This window comes from Nipponia nippon, unplaced genomic scaffold, assembly GCF_047370975.1.
Source record: "Nipponia nippon isolate SJK-2023a ecotype South Korea unplaced genomic scaffold, ASM4737097v1 scaffold_2, whole genome shotgun sequence".
Lineage (NCBI taxonomy): Eukaryota > Metazoa > Chordata > Aves > Pelecaniformes > Threskiornithidae > Nipponia > Nipponia nippon.
In genome coordinates, this window is record NW_028262336.1 from 99,107,422 (window position 1) to 99,132,982 (window position 25,561).

Consider the following 25,561-nt stretch of genomic DNA (forward strand, 5'->3'; position numbering starts at 1 on the left):
TGATGCCTCCTTTCCCCAACCTTGGTCCCTCCCCTAAGCATCCCATGCTGAGTTGTGTACAGTCCCAAAATGTTCTTCCCTGCGTCCCATAGTAAGTCCCAGGGTGACCCTCCCCTCCCCAAACTGCAAGCTGACCCCGCAGAGCCTCTCCGTTCACTCGTCAAGCGGCTGTTGCCCAGGTCCCCGGGGCTGATGACCTCCAGCAACAGCCCTGGCAAGAGCCCGGTCAGGGGGCTCATTTCTCCAAGAGGTTACTGGGGTTCCCCCGCCTGCCGCTGCGCCTCGGGGCTTCGCTGTGCGCACGAAGACAAGCCTTTTAATCACATAACCTATCACCCTTAGTATTTCCAGACTGAACATCCAAAGCCATTCCAAGAGTATTTATCAAAGCCATGAAAATAACATTTCAAAGTTCAAAGCTAATGTGTTTGGAAAATCATCATGTTCACCACTTGTTTTAAGTTGTGGGGTTTTAGATTAAAAAACACAAGCACATCATTTATCAGATTTACTTACTCAAGTTGTTGCTCTTAAGTGTCAGGTGCTTGCTCATGTGTAATCCTAATAAACGTTTTCCAACAGTTATCAGGACACTTAAGTAATACAAAAAGCACCACATACCTTGTTGACCATATCATATTATATTTGCTTTATAAACACTCATGACTGTTAATGTTATTGCTAAGCAACTGGACTATCTAGCATACAGTATTTGCATAGCACTGTCTATCAGCAAACAAATGATTTTGAACTCGGAGTTCACAATTCACAGAATTACACACGTAACTAACGCTGAACAGATTTTTTTTAAACTTTTGATAAATTATCCAAATCATCGGATGACAAAAAAAAAACTCATTCACCACTAGCATTTAAAAGATTGGAACTGTAAAGAGATTCAAAAGCACGGGAGGTTTGGGTTGTACGGGAGATGACAGGAAAGCTAAAGTTTTAGTTACACAGCAGCTCTGCAAGGTAGAGGAAGCAAAACTAAAGACATTATCTGGAATTTATGAAGTACCACTTTATGCCTAGAAGGTAAGGGAACTCGGCTTTCCTTACTAGCTGTTACAGCAGCTGCAAAGATGCAAATCCACTCGTACACAAGAGAAAAAAAAATCAGTCAGAAAATGGAAGAGGAACAGACAAAGAGGAACCAGAGCTGTGCGTCTTGTGTCACAACTGAAAAGCTGCCCTCTTCCATCGTGTCCCACCTATTACATTCTCCAGTAATCCTAATTCTGTCCTCCTCTACCAATACGTGGTGTGATAGCTCTTTCAGATCCCTCTTCATTTCCACCTTCTCTGAAAAGCAGAGGTTTATTTTTATTTGAATTAAAACCTCGGCATTTCCAAATTATTTTATCCCAATGACATAATTTACAATCTGGCAAAACAGCTACTATTACTGAATTAGACTCTAACACCCCCTCCACAAAGTTTCACCAATGTTAAATGGTGCATTCCCTTGTGCAAGAAATCGTACAACAATTCACACTCCAAGAGAGCAATGAGCTTGGCCAGACAAGCTGAGTGAGGGTGCACAGCTGGGCAACCCCACTAAGGGCAAGCAAACCAGGCTCTTGCAGGGTTTATACAGGGAGGAACATTTTAACAGCTGAATTTCAGTGAGAGGCTCTGAACATCTGACCTAACAAACAAGTCATGCTCTCATCACTGCAATGATGAACTGAAACCCTGTCGGTCACAGCTATGGAAAGGTCAAATATACAGTAAGAGTCAGCATAGCGTTTTAAATGCCCCGTTCTTCCATGCAGAAGCATCATGTCAGTGTAAGCAGCCATACACGAGCTGAACAGCAGCAGGAGCTCACATATTCCTGTTACTGTCAGGTCAAAACAGTAGGTAATTTTAGAACTACTCCACAAGAGACACTTTTAAAATAGACAGATGAATGATATGAATTTGGAGTGGTGGGTGAGACTACAAAAATTCTGATTACCAAACGTCTGGAATTGAATGCTCTACTAGCTAGAGATTAACCCAAATATTAGTTAGGCAGGTTTTCTAAGCATGGAGCTTCAGAAAGGCCACCCACACAACCATATGCTTAGCTTATACCAGACATTCCCAACATAAATCGCCTTCTTTTTTGGTTTGATCCTTCCCTCGTCATTATTGATTTCTCATCATAGGGAAGCTGTGGCATCGCTCTTAGCAGCCTACAGCTCAACATGGACAGAAGTGCAAAGAATCACACACAAGAGGACATACAACAAAGATCACGCAAGAGAATATACAACGGATTTAAGTTGCTTTTGCACAAACGCTGACCTGTTAGCACTGTTTGTGAAGTTTCTAGGACAGAGAGTATCTTTTCTGTATTGAACACGAGAGAGGAAGCTTCAGGTTGCTTGTGAAGTCCACGTTACAACAGCTGGGGTAGAGGGAGGAAAAAGTGGCAAGAAGGATGTCATACCCACCAAGTGGAAGTGGGTAGCCAAAACAGAAGAATATTGCAACCCTTTTAAAAAGGAAAAAAACCCCAAACTTCCAAGGCACCACTGAAAATTTTAAATCATATGGCTAACAGCAAGAATTAGAAGTAGACAGAGTAAGGCTGAGGAGAAAGAACACAACTCCCTACCTCTCCAGCCCTACAATGTCTACTTAACATGCACTGCATTAGTAAAGACATGTTCTCAGTAGAAGAGTTTAAATTTAAATAATCACTTCCTCAGGTTAAATAGTTTCATGAAACAATACACATTTAATATTTATACAATGACAGTATCTGGTATCATACAGGCCTGAAGCCACTGTGGATAATGGACTACACATCAACTCTGTCTTCATGTTAAAAGGTAAGTTATCCTGGAGACTACATCTCCGAATATTTCCAGGGAGAGTCAGAGAATACAGAAGGAAGTGGTACAAGACAGACAGATCCTTTTAAATACATTACATATGCTTACTCATATCAACAGTCATAGGTTTTTAAATCATATCATAAAACCACATTATTTTTCAATGTAACAATAAAAGAAAGATAAGAGAAACAAAGCACGCACCATCAGCATCAATGGAGAACTACTCACGTACTGATATACGGGGATAATTTTAATATTAGAATGCAATAGTGTCAAATCTGTGCCGGTTTAATTCCATTAGCAAAATAACAAGTTGGACCAAATTTAACGCTATGTCCTGGCACATCCGATTACGCTAGAACTTGGGTATCACAGTGATAACAACATGAAGGCATAAAAAGAGGCCTTTCAAGAAGGTATCTTTAGATACACATAACAGTTACACATGGCCTAGAATTCTCAGAAGGAAATATTACAGAAAGAACTAAGAGAATTTCATTAATTTCAATGTTGCTGATCACAGAAACACAAATTTAAAAATCCCTAGTCAAACTGTCATGGTTTCACCGCTCAGGTTACAGAGGAAATGACTAACAGCATCACCAAGTATCTGTTATACTTACATCAACATTATTTTAAGTATACTTTGTGCAGATTCTCCTTCCTTGTAAAATCCCGAGTGCAGTACTTAGTTCAAAGTACACGTATGACAGAAGGAAAGCAAAGTCTTTATGGCTCAGCAAAGACCATTTCCTATTCTTACTTACACTTTCAGTCCTATTTTAAAAGGCAGTCAACAAGACTTCAGTAAATTGTGGTTCCTTTATTGTAACAACTAATCTGCTAAGCACAACTTTCATTTCGTCTATGTAACATCAAAATTAGCTCTAAAAAAAGCATTAGTACGAAACAAGAACTGCAGCCTCAGATTTGTGTTAGCGCAATTAATAAGTTACGACCAAGCTGTGTAAGATGTTAAGTCATGTATCTGTACAAGCAGAAAGCACATATTTCTGCATGTGAAGCACCATCTGCAAGCAATAAACGTCTCTATCTTATTCTGGCCTCCGGGAACATGAAAAATGGCCTTTCACACAAAAGATACACAGCTGGAGGGGGTGCCAAGACAAACCTGGAGTACTTGTGTTTACTGTACCAAGTCCTACACAATCATTTAGAGATCCCAGGAACAGCCTCTCCTGGAAGTCTGCGTCTTGCTTCTCCCTACACATGCCACAAACTACACCACCTATTCTGACATGCTGTAACAAATAAGTTTAGTATAACCCAAAACCTGCTAATATGCCCTAGGAAGAGAGAAGAGCCCCCAGATCTCCAGCTGAGATGAACTGACCCTCTTAACAGCACTAGCAGGACTGCTTAACACAGCATTTGGGGAAAAAGCACTGCCCCATGCACTGTCATCCTTCCAAGCAACAGCGATGTCAAATAAGCACGCGTTTAGAGTCAGAACATACCCCATAATTTGCAAGACAAATACGACAGGCAACTATGTCTACCAGAAATACCGACATGCCCTTCAAGGGCACATCAGCTCACAGGGCATAAATCAAGACAAACATTCCTACAAGGTAAGATACCACGACTTGTTAACAGTGCCAGGCAGTACCTGTCTATCTGTAAGGACCACAACATCTCCATGAAAATTCAGTAGCCACCTCTCAGGGAGGCTGCACTGCAGTAACAGGTCCTCTGTTAATGCCATACAGAGTTCTTATGCCCTCCCCACAAATGGGAAATTAAAGTGGTATTAATGAATCCTCTTGAGTTCTTAGATGAACTTAAATGAAGATTTTATGAAAAATCTTTTTACAGATGGCCTCAGGACTCAAAAGCATCTCCTCAAAATAGAAATCTTGAGTTGATGCTCTTGTAAATACAACACAAAAGGAAGAGAGCCACTTCAGCATTTGAATCCATTTCTAAAACAAAAGGATTTAAATAACTTTTTTCCCTCCAGTGGGACCTTTGGTCTTGGTCTTATATACTTGCTATGGTTGTGACCGAGAAATGTTCAAATCCACCATATCTAAAGTTTAGAAAGTACTGGAAAACTAAGTTGCAGGTCATGTTATTTCATTACCATTTCCAGAGGACACGATTCCACGTTCCTCAAGCCCTAGCCCACTTTATTCCAAGTTTCACTGGGCGAGCTCGCTCAGGTACTAAGTCATAGGAGTGGCAAAGCCACGTCTTGATAAGTAAATCTGGTGGTGTTTTGTAACACAAGGAAATCCCTTCTAAAAAAAAAAACAAACACGTTTACAAATACTTGTTCTGAACCAGGCTTGCACACTCTTCATATTCATTTACAACCTTCATCTTTAAACAAGTTACTAATGTATCTGTTTTTCATCACTGCAATAGCTACCATGAGCAAGCAGACTCAGCAACTTATTTCTTTAAACTTCACAATTTAAGATCGAGAGCTAAAACCACCAAATACCACAAATGGTTTAAAAATTCACACTGCTTACATAAGCCATCTCTTTTACTTAAAATGCAAATCACTGACCACCAAAAACATGTTAATACTTTATTTTAAAATGAAAGAATTAACTGACTTAATGCCTTGTTAATCAGTCTGCGCTCAGCATTTAAACCTCACTGCCCTTACAGGGCAAGAGCATTCAGGTCAAGTCAAAAAAGCAGCACACAGGAATAACAGATGGGGGGAAAAAAAAAGCTTCCTACAGCCCTATCTAGTGACAGAGGAGCACCACCGCTGCAAGGTCTGATCGCCACTCCTTGCCGGGACAAAACCACTCAATTACACATTACTGCAGAATCATCAAGGACTAGATAAATGTAGTATAACAATATTGTTTTGAAAAGCTGGGGAAAAGTTATTTTAAAGCCCTTACCTATTTAATGATTAGACGCTGGGTTTGATGGACTTTAAAATCAAAAGGAAGAAATTAAAGTTCTGAGCCCCCAGACAAAGCTGTTTACAAAAGTGGTATTTGCACCAACACGCTATATCTATCCATAGAAACATATAGACATATCTATATATCTATTTATATAGACATATAATCTCACTTGCAAAGAAAAAAATATACTTGATACTCCAACATGCTCTTAGAGGCTGTAGGAGTTTGGAGTTGATATAAATTCATGCTTTTAACTTACTGAGCACTTAAAAAGATGTGAACAGTAATAGTTTTGAAGCTGTAGAAAACAACATCCTCTCTCACTGAATGTCCTGACTTTAAAAATAGTCATCTGCATCCTTAACCCAACCTCCTTATAACCGGAGGAATAGCTGCCCCTAGAATCCTCAAAGAACTCGTTATCTTAGTCTGCTTTCTGCAGGCAATCATGTTAGTTGCTTTAGTCTGAGCTTATTTTGGTTTTAGCTTTGATTTTAAAGGTCAGTATGAGTGTCTAGTGCTATGAAGCAGCTCTTTAAGTAAGTTTAAGACATCAGAATTTTATTTACTTTTCTTTCACCCTCCAATATAAACGTCACACAATATACAGTACCTTCTCCAAAACTCTTCCTCAGTGTAAAAAAAAATACACAATATAGTGTTATTCAACTAAAGATCCCTTTGTAACCTGACATATACGTATTTGTGTATATACATGCACACCCCCACACAGATAATACTCATGGGTTGGCAAGAAACTATTTTGATTTCTTCTATATACAAGAGCATAAAATTTTATATAAAACACTAAAAATATATATTTAGTTCCCTTACCTGTAAGAATGCCTTGATTTAGCAAAAGGCTAACACAAACTCACAGCTGAAGCTGTCACTAACAGCAGAGGAAAAAAACACATCTAAAGTTCTAAACGAAAAAAAAAAAAAAAAAAACAAAAAACCACCACACCAAAAACACCCCCAAACTTTCTATTACCTTTACAGGAAGAAGACACTACTACAAACCCAGTCAAAAAAATAAGGTCAGTGTGCTAAAGAAGACAGGAACTAGGCAACAAGGGCAGAGGGCTTATTAAAAGTAGGTGGTCCTCACCAGCAAAACCGCACCCCACTCACAAGTACCAATTATTCCTTTTTAAAAAAACCTCAAGTTGTGGGGGGAAAAAAACACTAGGGTAGAATCCCCAGTCTTTGAAGATAATAATTTTTGTGTCATGTTAAAAAGCAAAAGAAACATTGTATCGTATGTTACGTTGTAGTTCATACTATAGGTCTCAAAACCATCTTAGTGGGATTTTTGTCTTAACAAAATCCTTGTGTGACAGCCTATGCTGAAGCCGGAATTTTGAGGGAACAATTTTCAACTTTGTGTGCAAATTAGGAAATTTGAGTTCATTCAGGGTGTAGAAAAAACCCTTGCCTCATTAACCAAATTAATGTTTGTATTGAAATACCATCCATGGGTCTCACTTAATAAGCAAAGTCTCCTTCTCGGCATCGAGAAAAAAAATGGGAAAAAATGACATCCTGAATTATTTTATACAGACTAAGCTGAAGTTTAGATTTGAGGGGGGAGGTGGAAACAGCATTCATAGAACATTACAATCACTAGAATTCTAGGGTAAAAGGTAAATTCCTGTTTTGATACAGATTAATCTATTTCATAAATTAGGTTATGGATCACATTGAAAGCACTGAATTTTCCAGGTTTATCTAACCTGCAAGGATTCTCCAATGGGCGGGGGGAGTTTGCCAAGTAAATAAAATCTCTTATTGTGCCAGAAATTAAAGACGACACACAGGAGTGAAGAAGGGGGAAAGAAATATGGGAGTCCGGCAGTTTTACTGTATTTGCTTTCAGCTAGAGGAGAAAAAAGTTCCTTCAGGCAACAAGAACACCTGCCTTGCAGAAAGCCAGTCACGACATGATTTACTCCAGCACAGTCCACATAAAAAATGTTCCAAGAAGGAGTGTCCTGAGAATAACTGAATATCACGTGCCAATCAAACTGGTGAGGCTACTCACGGAACCAAGGCCTTACACAATGTGGTTCTCAAATATCTCCAATCTGTAATTCTGCACTCTGTGCAAAGAAACAAATACAAACAGCTAGTCAAGTCATGACATCTTGCATACACTTCAGTATTTATGTAAAGGCAGAAAGGAGAGTTTCTTTATAAAGGACACAATCACGGAACAAGCCAGATTTTGAAACAGTAGGCGCGCCGAGAGGGACATGAAACAGATGGTAGTTCAGGGTGACAAAATGCGGCAGTATAAGCCATTCACTGCTTAAGTGTGAAGGCAAGTGAAGATCCTAAATTTATCTCATCCATTCATACATGGCATTAAAGCCGTTCGAAAAATGTTTAACTTGCAAAGCCATAAGGACTAGGAAAGGAGCATAGCCCTTTGTATCATTATTGTATTGCCACCAAGATTACAATTTTTAAGTCTCTGAAGGAGGCAGAAAATTAGCCTGAAACAATAACTTAAGTTCAACTACAAGCAGGAATTTGGGTGTTAAAGATTACCTGGAGACACAAGCAAAACACCCTGAAGCTGAAGTACTGCCGCACTGTAAGCACTGGTTTAGTTTAGTTAAAAGAAGTATTACAAAGACCTGACTCATGTACTCTTTCAACAGGGATAGACGGGAAAAGTCTCCAAAGCAGATGCAAGTATAGGGAAGAATAGCTAAAAAAATTCAATAAAATTTAGCATTAATACAAGGGAACAGATACTTAAACGATATCACCCGTACAAGTATAAAGGGAACAAAAATGTCAATACAGAAATCACTTCTTGGAACACTCTTCAGCATAACACATAAGAGAAGAAGGCATTATTGTTCCCTAAAATACTCAAAGAAAATAATTTCATTGGGTGCTTTGTAAGTACTGTTTAAAGAAGTTCAGAGATCAACTAAGCAATATATGAAAAAAATATTAGTTGCCTTCTAGGATACTATAGAGGTAAAACTGAGAAGAGATTAACACATGAAAAGCTAAAAAGTTTGTTATAGCACATTCTCATTTTTACAACAACTCTTAATTTATTAGGAAAGGAACTAATACAAGTTCTTCCTGTGAATGTCCCTATTCTCATGTTCCTATCTAATTTTTAACCTATTTCTAATTTCAACCAGATCCAATAGAGGGTTACAGCTTCCAAAGACATACAAGCTCTTAAAAAGTTACATAAAAATAAACAGACAAGTCCAGGAGCCCTTCTAACTTGTCCCTACTTTCCCCTTAAAAAAAAGCTGCAGCATTAACTCAACTGTTTTAGACACCATTAGGTGATAAACATACCCAGTGCCCAAGGCATAATAAAGCTTCAAATCAGCGCTTATACTTTATTAGACACCAGAGAACCTAACCACACAAGCTACAAATCTATAGCCCAGACTTTACTAGTATCATTGCTTATAGGGAGGGAAAAAAAAGCTTAGCTGCTGCAAGTGATTTTCTGTCAAGTCTACTGCCTATTAAGGGAGAGGTTCTACATTAGCTGGCTGCTTGTTATTCCAATTCCTGTGCTGTTCCAGTATCCGACTCAGCCTCAATTTCTCTTAGTCCTGAAGTCACCCAGGAACATCCCATCTGTATGCATCAACTGTGCTGAAGTCAGCTGTTCTTCATTTACTCTTACATGCTTCTGTCTGATTTCATCGCTACATCGTTTATACACGTACTCAGAGACTCTGCAAATTAATTTTTCATGCTTTCTCATCTAATGCAAAGTACTACCAGAGATCAGGAAGACATTTTAAATAGTACTTCAAATTTTACTATTCTGAAAAGTTCTAAACACATGCCAGCAGCAGGTGTGTGAAAAGTCCCCGAAACGCTTGAACAGATAAGGATGCTTTCCCAAGTCACAGCTTACATGTGTTCAAGGTAATTTCCACCATTTCTCAGCGATTCATGTTTCACATTCACATGCTACTTCACTTATACTCCCCATTAAACAGTATTTGCTAGCCTTGCATAATACTCTCCCTCACCACTAAATGCCAGGATATACAACTGTGGGACAACATAACAAATGAGAACAGAATTGAACTTCTACCTTAAGGAGCTGAGATTTCCCGATTTTATGCCTTAAGTCTTGCCCTAGCCATAGGGAACCATGCTTTGGAAAAACAGGTAATAATCTGTTATCTGTCAGTAATTTCTGCAAAGTTACATGTCCTCACAGTCTTTCCATTCTTCCTGTAGCCCCAACACAAAGAGTACACAACAGTGTATTTTACCTTGTGTTTTTAACAAAGGTTTCCTACCAACAAGCAGCAAAAAGTTTGCAAGCTTATGCTGCCTAGGCAGTTAAACTAATTTTAGTCAAGGCAACACACAGGAAAAAGTGCGTAAGCTGCAGGAAATGCCATCGTATTTTTATTAGTATTAAAACTACAAAGATATGCTGATCTACTATTTAACCTACAGCTTCTCTACAGTGTTGACAAGTCTTTGCGTTTTTCACTAAAAAACTAAAGCCAAAGACGGGTACAGTTCATTTCCCTATATGCCATGCCTATAGTTCTGAAGATTACTTAAAGTTATATTAATTTCTAAAGAGTCCCTTTCCTGAATAGCAGTTTACATTTGCTGGCAATCTTTCTGCATTATCATCATCATCATCACGATCTTAATGTGGGCTCTAAATGAGGTAATTCCATCCAATGAATAAACCCCAGCACAAAGCTAAATTTTGGGGAAATGTATCTAAATCGCATTTCAATCTTAAACTCAATTATGATCACGTTAAATATAAAAGTTTTGTTATTTGTTTAAATGCCATTTACTTCAGAATTACAGAGGATATCTTCACCTGACTTTGGCAAGAGGGGATCAGATACTGGTAAGGTTGAAACTGTTGAAGTAGTTACTATGAAGAAAACCACCCCAAGCCATATGCCTCTCTAACTATGCAGTCTCTTAGAACTGTCCATCAGGATAAAAAAAAAATTCGCCCTCATAAAAGTGATACCCATTTGTGCAAGACAGATTTCTTCACTTACTGTTCTCTAACAGAAGCCTAAAATCCACACATTTTCCTGACTTCCACTTGATTGGTACACAGAAAAGGCAAGAAACATCAGTTTCTACCAGGGAGAGAGAAAAGGAAAGCCACCCACGTGTGAGAGTGGATCAAGGAAATGAAACAATATAGGACAGTTTATTAGAATAGTAATTTTATATTCTTCAAAAAAAAAAATTAGCAAGTGATCAGGGAAGTGTCACTGTCATCAGTAAAAGAAACACAAACTTAATATGGTCTTCAAAACCATTTTTTAAGTTGTTAATTCATCATACCTTCCATGCCATTCAGACAACCCAGCCTAAGTAGCAAAACCCAACAATTCCTGAAACAACCCACCAACTCACCTCATGTTGCTGATATCAACTTACGGACCTGGCTTACGAGCTGTGCAGCCGCCAGTTCTTCATAAAGTCCACGCAAGAAACAAAACTGGAAGGATTCAACCATTTGTTACCATTGCTTTCAGAGAATGCCTTTTTCCAGTTTTCAATTAAAAACACTTTTCTAAACTAACCCCTAAATCACATTCATTCTTTCAGGGATCAGTAACAGAGGTCTGGCAAACCACGGTATCAATATACTTGCCTCAATAAAAAAAGAGATGAAAAAAGGACTTTTGTCACTGCTACCTGCTCAAATCCCAGTGCCCTGCAAACAGGACTGGAGAAATGAAATCCAACTTACAGCACTCCGCTGCTGATGGAACCAGTCTGTCTTTCAGAAGTTCACAGAAAACTGCTGATGTTTTGTCACCCATCTCCCTCACTGTAAAGCAAGGGAATATAAACACCCCAGAACCTATGATCCTTATTCTCATTTTCTCATTTATAAAAATCAACATCATTTTCTGGTTTACAAAAGGAACACATTTTTTGATATATCTCCCTTCCTTAAACTACTCTAAACTGACAAAGCATCTCTTACACAAATGACCGGTTTAGTTCTGGCTGAAGTAGCAACATTAGCAAGATTTTCCCCCAAACTTCCTGATCTTTACACAATACTTCCCCGCTTTCAAAGCATCCCGTAACAGAGAAAGAGTTGCAACATAAGCCACAGAGGGCAGACAGAAGGTGGAAAGAAGAAAGCAAATCTTTCACGTTAAACAAGATAGCTCTTCTGGGACAGGAAAAAAGGAGCTGTCAACAGCCAGAATTTTATTGACTGGCCATGAAACAATTAGGAGGAGCTGGCACCTGGTCAAGAAGATGTAAAGGATTATGTGAAGTGAGTTAGGTAGCTCAAATGCTCAAGGAATCTTAAAGGGAATAGAAAGAGGAAAAATAAGAACACCAAGTCTATTTTGTGAAATTCTGTTAGTACTGGGGATTAAAAACCTCTAAAACTGTACACTGTTTTTCCATGTTTCCTGGCATTCTGGAGTCAGTCAGAAGAGTCACTCGATACTCATACAATTATGTTAAGTACAATATAAACAAGAAGAAAATGGTTTTAGACATCTTTATTATTTAATAACACAAAGGCAGGAGTTATTGCTCTAAAGATGTATCAAGAACCCAGGATTCAAGCTGCAAAACTCAGATCATGATAGTAATATGCTAACACAATGCTGATAGACAAAAAATATGAAAATACTGACTGCAGACTAGCAACAGGATTTTGTTTGTTTGGGGTTTTTTTGTTTGTTTTTTTCCCCCCACCCCCAAACTGTGACTATGAGGGGGGCGTGTAAACTCATTTGAGCAACTGAGACAATAACATTAGAAACAGTTCTCAGTCCCCCTGTTATTTTACTGTAAGTATTTAGTGTTCATAAGTATTTGATGGTCTTAAATTTACCTTATACTACAGAACAAAATGACCAAGAACTGTGGCTGAGGCAAGTATACCTATTAAGAAAGGCACAAAAGATACGAAACCTTAAATGGACTAGAAGTTAGAAAAACAGGTATTTTCAACTGAAAGCACTGCTGGCACAGATCTCTAGCCACAGATGTTAGTATTTATTTCTAAGATTCACAGATCTTCAGCTTATAACTTCTAGATTATTCCTGTTCAGCACACAATTCATGTCTGTACCTATAACAATTACTCAATTTTAAGGTTATCACATCTGTATTTCCACATATTAAAAAAAGTATTGAATTTGATACATTAGAGTTAAACTGATTTCTCTTTAAACTTCAAAGTTCACAAGTGTTACTGTAGTTGCATAGTTTAACACATGCATCTGACTATCAGTTTTCTAAAAATATCAGGTTATAAATTTAGCATTTTACTCGATAACCACAGAAGCAGCAAGACAAAGACGTTTGATATTCACAGCAAAAAAAGGATATTAAAAAGCCACCCAACAGAGAGCCAAATTTCAGAAAGTCCAGTGAAAATGGCTCACTACATAAGTATGTACTTAAACAGCACCATCTGAACAATTATTTTTAGAACGTACTAAGACTGCAATGCATTCCAGCATAGCAAGAAGTCACAACTGCCATGAAGCAGTAGCCTCAGGGCTACATTAAAACTTCAACAATTTAAATACACTGGTGAATTTGATGAAAGATCTAGGCATTAGTTAAAAAACAATGTTTTGTGGTAACTGATTCGAGAAATTAATTAGATTTAAGCACAAGCGTCTGACTAGTTTACTCCAACTGCCAGAAGCAGAAGAACAGGAAAATAAAAGTGCTCTTTACCTACTGCCAGAGGGTCTGGTTCACCCTCCTGCCACCCCTTCTCACACACAGCTTCAGAACAAAGCTTCCCCTTTCCTAATCTGAACATTAGAAGTCCTATTCTTCAAAACTAATTTCCTATAGCAAAAAGAACAAAAGTACACGGGCACGCGTGTGTGCTGTTCACTACTGCCAAACATAAGGTTTTTATTTGAGATCTCGCAAAACATTTAATTAAGTTTGACTATAGAATCCCTTAAGGGGAAAACAATTAAAAGCTTTCTGCTTTCTAACAAATAACTTTCCAGTCTTAAAAAAAAAAAAACACCTAAGTTTTTCCACTTTCATAGCTCTCAACACTTCCAACATACCTTTTCTCGACACAAAACCACAGGAAACCTCAAAAGATGCAGTACTTCCCATATTGCCATTGTGACATTTTTGGCTCAGATGTATTTAAGTCAACTTGGAGAGGTAGAAGCCTAATTAAATACCATTTTCACAAGAAGCTTTATTAATATTATTTCTAATCATTTAAATAGACTATAAGTAGAAAAGGCTTTACAAATATAACAGTCTGAACCACAGCAGAACCCTGTTTCACAGATTCACGTGGCATCTCCTATGCAGGGGACAGCAAGATCCGATCACATTATTAGACCTCTAAACTCTTAAACTTGGATTTATTGACTTGATCTTCAGATAGGAAGATGCCAGGTTTAGGTTTTATAAAAGACATCTGTATGACATTTTAACAAAAGGACCGTGGGAGGCCAAACGAATTTCCTAAGGAATGATGCATTAGAAGTAATTTTCTGCCTAGGCCTCCATTTCTAGGGTGGCTCTGTGTGATGGAAAAAGGAGTCATTTCTTTCCCAATCCCATTTTTGTCAGGAGATCCTGCTTAAGGAAGGCCAAGATCCAAACCCAGTCATCTTCCAGCAACATAAATGGCTCTCAAGATCTTCTGCTGAAGGCTTGTGATGCAGTGTAAAGGTTAGAAGGTGTCCTGAAGCAATTTGGAGGGAATGAAGAGGGAGAGAAGAGTCACAAGATGCACCAAAGTAATAATGCACGTAACATAGTTCCAAATGACTTCAACTCAGCATGAAAGAGGAACTGGTAAAATCTCCTTAGAATTTCATTGCCAGTTTTCAAGTGATTCCTTTTGCTAAAAATCAAAAGGAAATTTAGAATAAATTTCCTGTGCCAGCAATGACATAGCCGGAGAAAGAAAGGTCTGACTGTGGGCTACCGATGTTTGCAAGGAAGAGGCTGCTGCTCTGCACAGCGTGAAGTGAGAAAGGCAGAATTTACCTGAGCCGATTCTCCTGATTCCCCTGCTCTGGGCCTGAGGGATTGCCGATCGTGTGGGTTGGTAGCACAGCCCCTTAATGAGGGCGTTCCAGTCTCTTTCTTTCACATGGACAAAGAAACAGGACTTAACCCAGCAGCCACAGGCTCCTCTGAAGGAAGAATGTATCTACATGTTTAGAACTGGGGAACTTTTTCAGTGCTGGGAATCAAGTCGGATTTCAAACCCATTTGGCGGCCTCCATCTTATTGCACATTCAAAACTAGCACTGGTGTAAAGAGACAGGGAGGAGATGAAAATTGTGTGGCTATGGGCCATATACAATCACTGGCCTTATTACCTTGGCCCCAGACACCAGTTTCTGCTCTTGACTTAGTTTCCTGTCTAGAAAAGGGTCAGACAAAGAATGTCATTAGTGCTTCAAAGAACTGGAGTACAAATATGACCCATGGACAGGAAAGCTTACACAGGGCATAAAGACATTCTTTCCAAGTGCCCAGGATATTTTTTTCTCCTCTCTCTCCCCCACATTTTCTTTAAACTGCTCACACTCTTTCCCTCTCTCAGCCTAGAGAAGTGGAAGACAACATCAACAAAAAAAAAGCACAGAGAAACAGCATAAAGTCCATCCTTCACAGCTGAGCGGATGGCAGTTCAAAGGGGCCCTACCTACCTGCAACCCTGTTGTTTGCTTCAAGAACTCTGTTTGCCCAAGGAAAAAAGAGACGAGCAAATCCTGGAAGCAGATCCTTCCCCAAAGGAAGTTTCTTTGAGTCTGCAACCTGGAGCTTTTGCTTGAGACTCAGTCCTCTGAGCGGATTCTTTCTTCAAACTCTCACACTGGTTCTTTACTTTTGTGGGCAGCTGGAAAAAGAATGAAGCCGTAGGCTGAGGCAGGGACTCCATACTTCCAGGATAGGGAGGCAGAAAGACTAGAGGGGAAGGAAAAGTGCTAGTTGGTAACTTCTTGAATAATGATCTACATTCCCTCATTTTCTGCCACACAGAGACATACACATAGTCACTGCAATAGGGGAGGATGACAAGAGATGAATACTAGACATGCAGTTTTTTCATGCTCTGATGCCAAAAAAAAAAAACCCCCGAAGTGTTGAGCTGTGAACTTTCAAGACTTAAGACATCTATCAATAGATGAGATCAATCATAAGACGTTTTGTCCAGAAAGTTCTCTCAGTTTCTTGGAAAAAATTCCTCTGTTCACTCTCAAGTGAATTAAAAATGGCATCTATTGCAATGCAGTGAACGTCTCCCCATAATCTCTTTAAGAAGAAACAATAATACTTACCTGAATGTTTCTCTCACCAATGACTTCCTAACCCCACCAACTCATCTGTAAAGGCCTTACTCCTATCTCAAGTCTTCTACTGTATTTGCCAAATCAGATCGATCAAACACTGACAGCAGTTTAATGCTCTTGTGACAGCCTCTGACTTAACCTAGGCACATTATGATTGCTGAGGAAGCTAAGAACCTACCCAAGTTCCTGGATCAAGTTTCTGGATTTCTAGAATATTCCTCTTTTTTCCTGAAAACCTAGATGTCCTAGGAGTTAACTGTCATTACTTGAACAACAAAAATATAATGCATGAGAGCTGAAATGTTCTTCTTCACAAATCCTGAAAGCTGATAGACTTCTGTGAAATTTTATCAGTAGCATGGAGCCAACATGCAACAAAACAGAACTAGAAGTCACTGGACTTAAGACACAATTATATGCATAGCTGCTCATGTATGCATTTACTGGTTATTATCCATTGCAATACCTTTTGCACAACAGCAACAGTATCTGGTATTTGCATGTAGGGTAGCTCTTGAGCTGTGTGCCTCAGATGAGGCACTATCATTTTACCTGCAGTGCTTTTCATTGCTCTCAAGACAGCAGGTAGAGTATGACCCAACAGTTAATCAAGGAGGTATGCTACTCATTATGTCTGATGCAATTTCACTTGATTCATTTTGGAGGAATTTTGGTGGTGTTTCTTCATCCTCTCCTTTAGAGCACACACCTAAACAAAACAGCTTTATATGGCTAGGTATCTCATGTGTCCTTCAATTATAACTTTCCCCCTCCTCAAAGAAACTTTCCTTCATTGTGCTCCAAATAATACAAGGAGAAGTTGGGGGAAAAAAAAAAAAAAGCTAGGTTTTGTCATTAAAACGACAGCAATAATGTATTTTTAAAAAGGCATCTTTAATTTTTGCAGTAACAGTAGCAGACAGGAAAATTTCCTTTTTTTTTTTTAAACAGGTGACAGACAAAGCCATCAAGTACATAACCTGATATCCTACAGTAATGAAAACAAGAGAAATCAGCGAGTTTCTTCCAGAGAAACCGCACGGGCATGCAGAAGGATACTCTGCTTCTTGGTTCCTCTGAGGACACTGAATACGGTGATGGTATCTCAATCTAAGGTAAGAGGTTTTGCTCTAAATAGCAACACTATTTCATAGAAATAATAGGATTAATTGTCTCAGTGGAATTTCATGACTTTTCAACAACACAAGACCAAGATGTGTTTCCATACCTTTCAGTTTGACAAAACAATGCCTTTTTTACTATTTCAGATCAACTTTCACAGGTTAGAGTCAGGTTCAGTCTTTTCATCCCACATGCATGTTTCTGTGAAAGAAGGTCTTTCTGTTTGGAAAGAATAACTGACCAACACACACATAAATGTACTTGGCCAACAGATGTCTCCAGGATGATGGTTATAACACTCCTCTTCCAGTAAGGTAGAGGATACAAGATAAAAATAACAAACAGAACATGTTCAATGCAAATTTCTACTGCTCTGTACTTGCTGGCTAAGCAGCTATCATAAAAAGACGATATAGTTAAAAGCACATTTCTTAAGATTCCCTCATGAATAGAAGGTTCCTTTTTACCAGGTAACTTGCAATACCTTGAATCTCAGGAACTTTTCAAGTTGCTAATACTTGCTACTTAAAATTCATAGCTACAATGGCACATACAGCATTACAGGCTTAATTTCAGGTGATGGGTTGAAGCCTACAAACACTATGAACACTTACGAAGTCAGTATTCTTTTCCAGCTCAAAGCAATAGAAGGTATCAGAGCAAATCAACCCAGATGAAGCAGCATGACCCAGCTTATTGCAGGTTCCTTTCAAACAGGAATCTGCCTAGGGCCTCTGTAATATCAAGACAAGGCTACCTTTGAGAAATCTTCTTTCACCAGGGAAAGATCCTATTCACTGGAAAAAGACTCCAGATCACCTTCAATATACTGCACAGTATGAAATCACCTATTGAAGTTTCAGGGGTGTAGAAGACAGGATTACTCGGTCTTATTCTATTCATGTAGCAGTTCAGTAGAAGAGACAAAGATCCAATGTAAAATTTAAGAAAAAAAAAAGCATTTATGAGGACTTTGTCCCTTGGTGTTTTCCTCATGGAAATAGCTGAACAACAAAACAGTTTCTGGAAGATCAATCTGAAACAACGCTGTTAGGAATAACTTGTTTTTAAATTCCTTTCCTTACGTCAAGGTCATAGTATCTCTCCCTTTCCAAGAAAGGGAGAATCCTTTACTTCTAATTTTTATCCTTTCTTACATCTTTCTTCCCTTGAAAAGACCTGTCTTAAACTCTAAAAGAATAAATAGGACGGTAATTTTTGTGTTCTAGCTATCAAAAATACCAGCCTGATTGATTTATGTATACAGATATGCATTTCAGGCTGAAGCAACTACATCTTTCTGCATTTTGAGATGAGAAATGGTAATAAATACTCCTTTGCCCTTCTAAAGATTTAAAAGAAGGGAAAAGAGGTCTATAATAGACCATCCAAAGTACCTGAATCCCTCTTATGGGAGTTCTGGGAGAGATTTTTTTGTTGCCTCACATCAATCATCAGAAGTGATTCACATTACGAAGAGATCAGATGTTAAGTCAGCTTAAGGAGCTGAATATACAACAGCTCTTCTCAGTCACTGTACCGTAGAGTTTGCTGATTTACCTCAAGTGCAGGTTGTGATGGGATCCTTCTGGTTGGAGCAGGAAGAAGTTATGGCTGTGATGACACAAGAACAATGTATGTTGATTTTTAGATACAGATGAAGTCAGGAAAGACACTGGTAGTTCTGTTTGTGAGCATACAGAAGACGGTAAGGAATCCTATAATCAATGTTCTCATCTCCTTTAGGCAAAGAAAGGAATCTCTGCAATGTCTTTCCACAGTGACCTGACTGTTGATAGATATTCTGGGAGGAAAACTCCCTTTAGTGCTTTCTTCCACCTTCCTTCTCTACATGGTAGGATTCACTGCCAGTCACTAATTCAAGAGCCAGTGAAGAGTGATCCCCATTTTTCTGCATCAGTGAGCAGAAGCTCAATAGCCAGTAAAGAAAAGTTTAAACAATTGTGAGTAAATTCTACAGAATACCATCTGCAAAATAAGCGAAAAAACTTCATCTATGTATTTGGTAAGTGGTATAGAATACAAGCAACACTAGGTTTTTTATTTCTAATACTGCAGCTCCAACAACTGCAGGATCCAAGTGAAAGAACATGGAAACAAAACACAAACTGCCATACCTGATTCAAGCTACCTGCAGCCAGATCAACTATTTCTCAACCCTCAAACTGACATTTTAAAGCACCATGCAATTATTTTGGATTTAAAGTGCAACTGGCCATATGGAGTATTTGCAGTTCCTAAAATGAAACTTGTTCTAGGTTAAGTAGTTTTTGCCCTGCTGCCATTAGTCATACCTCTAGAAATACGTGCAGGCTGCAAACCCACTGCAGGATCTATCCACCAGCATCCAGCTGAACTGTTATTCAAAATAAACATTACAAGAACAACAAATTTTAGTAAAACATCTTTCTCCTGGAAACTAGCATCAACATGACACGCATATTAAAATATCCACAGCAGTGATGTTAGGCTGACTGTTTAAATTCCAAGCTACTGACACTATGAAAAGATACTAGTTTCCCAAAACTTCCTGGTTTTGTTTTTTTGGGGGGTGAAGGGGAGGAGGGGACTTGACAGGAGAGAAGGGAAGAAGTCATTGAGCATTACCACAGCTATACCAGATAATGTTATCAAGTCCCAAGATGGAGAAAAGGCAGCAAAACAATTGATCAAAGTGTTGATTCTAAAAGATTAAGTGTCATGCAACCCATCATTAAAAGCTAAACTTGCAGACAAATAGAATGGTAGGAATCTCAACTTTCTGAATTTCAGAATTTGTTTTAAAGCATTTGGCCTCTCTCCAGAAATGTTTTGTGCTCAACTTCTTTAAGGGCCTACTAAAAACCAGAGAGGGCCGCAGCATTGTCTAGATTATCAGACAAGGCGTCAGGCAATACCTACCCAAGACTGGCATAGGAACCAATCCCTGAAAGACCCTTCCTATCGCCAGTTTAGGAGTGGTAAAAAGCTATGGCTTTTCTGAACTCAGCATGACAGAGAATTCTAAAATTGTATACAGCTGTCACAGCAACACACATTTGAGAAACACAGCCAGTATTTCTTGGCACGTATGTAACAGCAGGAAAACACTAGGGGTATAAAATTGAATGATTGGTTGATTATAGAAAACACTACCTTGTAAAAATAATTTCCATTAACAGATGCATCAATTTTATAAAATTAAAGAAACGTGTATTTGTTAAACAATGTTGTAATTATTTTTTCATGTTTAAGACTACTTACATTGCAAGAATATTTTTAAATGTCTTTATTAACATGCTTTTTGTTTCTTGTCAACTTTGTATGCCAAGTACAGTTGAGAGCAAACCTTTTTTTGGCATAGCTAAACCACACTTTAAATCAGATTAACAGACTTTACTGGCACTAATATACACTTCTGTCATAAAGACAGGCCTTCATTCAGCCTTCAGGAAATTCTGTGCTTCTGGGCAGAGTACATGAAGTGATATTTAAAAAAAAAAAAAAAAAATCAGTGTTTAAGACATCACACGATGCCATGTTGTTCACTTTTTCCCTCCTTAAGAAATTCAACTATAGCAACAAAGGTTACAGTATTTTTGTATACCTTGAACTTATTTGAAGAAATCACATAAAATCTGTAGTTTCTTAATATTAACAGTGTCTTTGTACTTTCCTTTTTAGCTCTTAATATGTGGCTTGCTTGATTTAATTCAATTCCATTTACATGCAATTAGCTTACATAGATTTCTTACACAATTTTTTTTTTTTTAAAGCATCATTTTCCTTACTGAGGTCTCAATCTTCACATAATTCCTACACTTCTCTGGTCAGGGTATTTCAGCCAGTCTATCTGCAGAACCTGGAAGCTGAAATACTACACATAAGCAATATTAAGAGGAGTGATTCCAGTACTGTTCAACAGCTACACTGGACTGGATGCCTGTGATTTTGGGTTTATTTTGGGTGGTGGGGTGAGGTCCAAACTGAATTTTCAGGTGAGAATAGCTCAAGGTTTTTCTCTGTAGGTTTTGACCCTTGATCATCTCCTTCATGACTTTCCTCTAGTGTCTGAGATCTCTGGAGAACTCAAATACAGCAAAAATGCCCCTTTCATGCAATATTTACTCATATATATATTTAATAGAGTAATGTTAGTAAAGGGCAACATGGATGCACTGGAAAATAAAAACTAAACAAATAAGTTGCTTTTTTAAACTCACCAGTTTTAAGAAGTTCTACTTTGGAAAGTACTGAAAACATGCATTTCAGAATTGAGCACTTTTACTATGTTGCTTTCCATATCAAATACTAATTTCTACACCTTTTATGTTAAAAGAACTCTAGAGCTTACAAATTTGGCATGCAATCTGACCGGCTTGATCCTTTCCTCATTTTCAGAAGTAATAAGAATTCCACAGCCAAAACTGGACTGAGTTTTCTAGTAACTTACTGCTGAGACACAAACTGATGTCAAATGCTATTGCAAGCTGTGCGAGTTCTCCAGCACTAAGTGTGTGATGTAACTAAGGCTTATTTTTGTCTAACACAAGCAGGTGACAGTGGAGACAAACCAATTTAGAGTCATGACTTGCAAATGATGTACAAGCACACCATGATACCTCTGCAATATATAGTCTGACTCTTAGGTTCAAGATTTAAGTTTAAAAAGTCTCATGTGCAGTCAGTTGTGTTTTAGATTAGAATTACATTTTTATTATTACCTAGTAGGTGTTAACAGTACATGAAAAATGCATTCCGGATTATCTTGTACTGCTACCACCACACAAAACATGCTGTCTTTAATTAGGCTATTTAAATGTTTTCTAAAGATTTGCTGACTTCACGTTCCTTATTAGACTAGTACCTCAAATTTGCGCATATTTTAGTATCAAATTAGAATTGTGTCATTCTCTCAAATACGGCTTGGAATAAGAGCACCAGAAATTTCATAATAAAAATGTTCGTAAGTCAGCTGAGGTAAAGGCCATTTGAAATATATTGTTTGGCTCTGCTTAAGTAAAACTGTTTGCATTGAGTTGTCCCTGTATCTTCTTTCCATGCAAGCACCTTCACACCTACCTGCTTTGATCAGCAAGAACTCCCAGCTTTTGCACTAGACACAATTAACTTTGGCAGTGCCTCTTCACAGGCATACCAGTGTGCAGTGTTTGACTGTCATTCTGTATCTGTTGAAATATTAGCACTTGGTTTAGGTTGCGTGCAAGAAGAAAACAAACAGTATCAAGTCATACATAAGAAATACATATGAAAACACATAAAGATCTATTTCTAGCCTAGGCTTACCGCTTTCACAAAATTATTCAGAACAGGGAAAAGAGACAGACGTCAAACATCCGTGCCAAAATAGAAACTTACCCCACTGACTGATCTGGGTTGGAGAGTGTTTAACCATACACTGAATCTCACAGGACCCTCTTTCCTTCATTTGAGTCAAGACTTCATTGACAAAAATAAACACAATCCAGGGCAGATAAAGAGCTTCCCATGCACTCAGGCAAACACGCAAGACACTATGAACCCTCTTGAAAAAGCCACCATTTGAATCGTTACTGAACATTTCTGTATATGATTAATATCTACAACACACATAGTTTATTTTGAAGCAAGTTTGACAACAACGTACACCAGAGATATTCTTGACACGACTCTCTTTTAGCATGAAAGTAGTTGCCGGATCTCTGATTTCTGTGACAAAATGTAAAGACCAGTGTTTCCTCAAAACAGTCGTTATATTTAATGAAATGCTTCTGCCTGTAAGTTCTAAGATCAGCTCTTCTATGAAAGACCAGCAAGGCTCCTTTCCTTACATCACATTTTCTTTTTAAGGCAAGATTCTAAAATTAGTTTGCAGCAGGACCAAGAGGGATCTGCATTAAAGTTCTCAGGTTTTAGCTGTATATTGTATGCAAACTATTGTATTTTCTACTTAATGGCTTTCTAGCTACCAAAAAAAAGTAAAAAAAAAAAAAAAGAAATCTTACAAGCGTTCCATGCTGCCATTACTTCTATATCCAAAAAAGCTCGTATTAGAAAACTGTCTTACACACTCTTAAATTAAGTCAAACTCAATTTTCTAGTTTACTGAAACGTACAAAAAGGAAAGCACAGTACATGTGACAAAGCTTGACATAGCTAACAAAGAAAACTGCAACACAGATGCCTAATAAAGTAAGAGTCCTCCACTGTTGGCATGTGTTCAAAATCCATTCTCTAGAGGCTGTAGAGTTAAGCATTACATTATACAGAATTCAACTGAGAATGAGTCTGTATTTTTTAAGTGTAGTTACTCTTCCAAATAGCTATTTCCAAGTTTTAAATGATTTTTAATTCATAGTTTAATATCTGCATAACTTAAATCCCCATAAGCATTTTGCAAACTAGACCAGAGTTTAATATTGCATAACTGCTTTTTTTTCCTCCTTTTTTTGCTGGACAAGCGTTACATTGAGTATTACTTCACGTATATAATTTTACATGTGAACATCAAGTAATTTTCTGTTCTTTTATTTCTTAACTACTTTTATTGTAGACTTCAATCCAACAGAAAAATTCTTCAAACAGAACTGCCAACTTCATACTTCAAGATGAAACTTACTGCAATATTCTCCTATTCCTAGCCCAGGCAGTCTTTTAATGTCGTTTTTTCAAGTCATCAGGGAATTGCCATTTACCAGTCAAGTTCCTTCATTCTATTTTGTAAAATAAAGCATGCATATATATTTAAGGAGCCTGCATGACAGAAGAATCATATATGGTACCCAATAAAATGCATTCTAACGGTACTTGCATAAGCAACTGCACGACTTCGTTGGAGACAAGCTGTAGAAAGTGTTTGGGTGAGCACTAAATAGCACACCAATACAGCATGTTTTTTTTTTTTCCCCACATGAATACAGATTTCAGAAATATGGTATATTCAAGCCTACGCTAATCAAAAGTTTGCTTTTCCAGCAATGTATCTTGATATTATCACTCAATATTTTCATTCATTAATTCAATTTTCTGTCTTGCACATTTAAAATACATAGACAGAAAAAAGGGGCACAGCAGAAAAATCAAAAGCACCAAAATATAGATAGTCTGTCATTACCACAATCAAGTAATAATTGATTTCCATACTTACTGCAGTTCATTACAAAAGTGTGCAATGAAACATATATTCTGCATTCAACATAATTAAATGGAAGATGCTTCCCACCTCCAGAGTGGGGGCAGAGAGCACTGGGGAAGGGTATACCCACAACTCCAGTGGAATCACTTGAACACCTGTTAGCAGCATGTACATTGGCAAACCATTCCTGAAGAGCCAATAATTTAACCACGATAACCTTGGCCTTTGAGGAAATGAATCATTAACCGGACTGTACAGATTTCTGAGCTCCACAGTATCTAGAGCTCTTTAACTGTAGCAAAATAATACTGAGTATAGACTAAAAAAAAGTATGCAAACATATGATGAATCTTTAACTGCAGCTTAATAAACAGTGGTAAAAGACATTATTGAGAAAGTGTAAGTATTTTAAAAAGAAAGTGAAGAGACAAAATGTAAATCTTAGCATTCTTCGCACTAGACAACCACTTCTTGTCTTTTTTCCCCACCCATGCATTAACAAAACACGTATTCCTTCCCTCTTCTTTATCACTTAAACCAGAGCAAATGTTCATTCTGAGCGGCATCCTAAATATTAATGTAAAAAAAATTGTGTCTATTTAGCAGCTAGCAATCAGTCAGTATCATCTGACTACCCTGTTTTCCACCTATCATAAGGCAAATTTAAACTACTACTACATGTTCATTTGGAGCATGAATATATAGCGTAAACAAAGTTAATTCGAGGTAAAAACATGACACTATAGACAAGGACATCAGTAATCCATGTCCACATGGCCTAGTAACAAAGTACACAATTCAATGGGAGGAAACAGAGTTACTGTGAGGAAGCCAAACTCACACAAGCTTAACAATCCATTTCAGAATTGCAGGTAACATTAAACACAAAAACCTACAAGTTATAGGAAAAGATAATTCATAGCTATCATAACAATAAACTCAGCTCCATATTTTGTCAGAATTATTCGTTTTGTTTAGTAAATGACTGAAAGTTACTAGAAATTTACTTAGTTCACATACACTGTTTAAAACTCAATAAACTTGCAAATTTCTAGTTATTACACTTAAATGGTTTGCAGTGATAAACCACTCAGATGCCACAAGATTAGTGCCCACTACACACAGTTCAATCTCAACTTTGATTGGGCCTTCAAAACAAAAAAAACCCAAAGTAACATGACAAACCAAGTACTTCTGGTATGTGTTCACTACGAAACAACTTTTTAAGCCACTGTTCCATTTAAA

The 25,561-nt window shown here is 37.9% G+C and overlaps 1 protein-coding gene across 13 annotated transcripts in view; it reads right to left on the reverse strand.

The window, feature by feature from the left end:
• The window catches only part of TSC22D1 (TSC22 domain family member 1), a 97,089-nt gene that overhangs the window by 41,526 nt on the left and 30,002 nt on the right, over positions 1-25,561 (reverse strand). Inside the window, exons 3-6 of one of the 13 annotated variants that reach the window (XR_015704618.1) lie at positions 22,264-22,370; positions 19,497-19,558; positions 18,742-18,795; positions 17,360-17,382 (exon numbers count right to left, since the gene is read on the reverse strand). The exons of 2 other annotated variants lie outside the window; for them this stretch is intronic. Coding sequence is in view for 1 of the 11 variants with exons in the window: in XM_087756858.1 (XP_087612984.1) it covers positions 7,782-7,827 (46 nt within the window). In the remaining 10 variants the exon portion in view is untranslated. 10 more of the 13 variants (XR_015704619.1, XR_015704617.1, XR_015704615.1 and 7 more) reach the window with 10 other exon arrangements.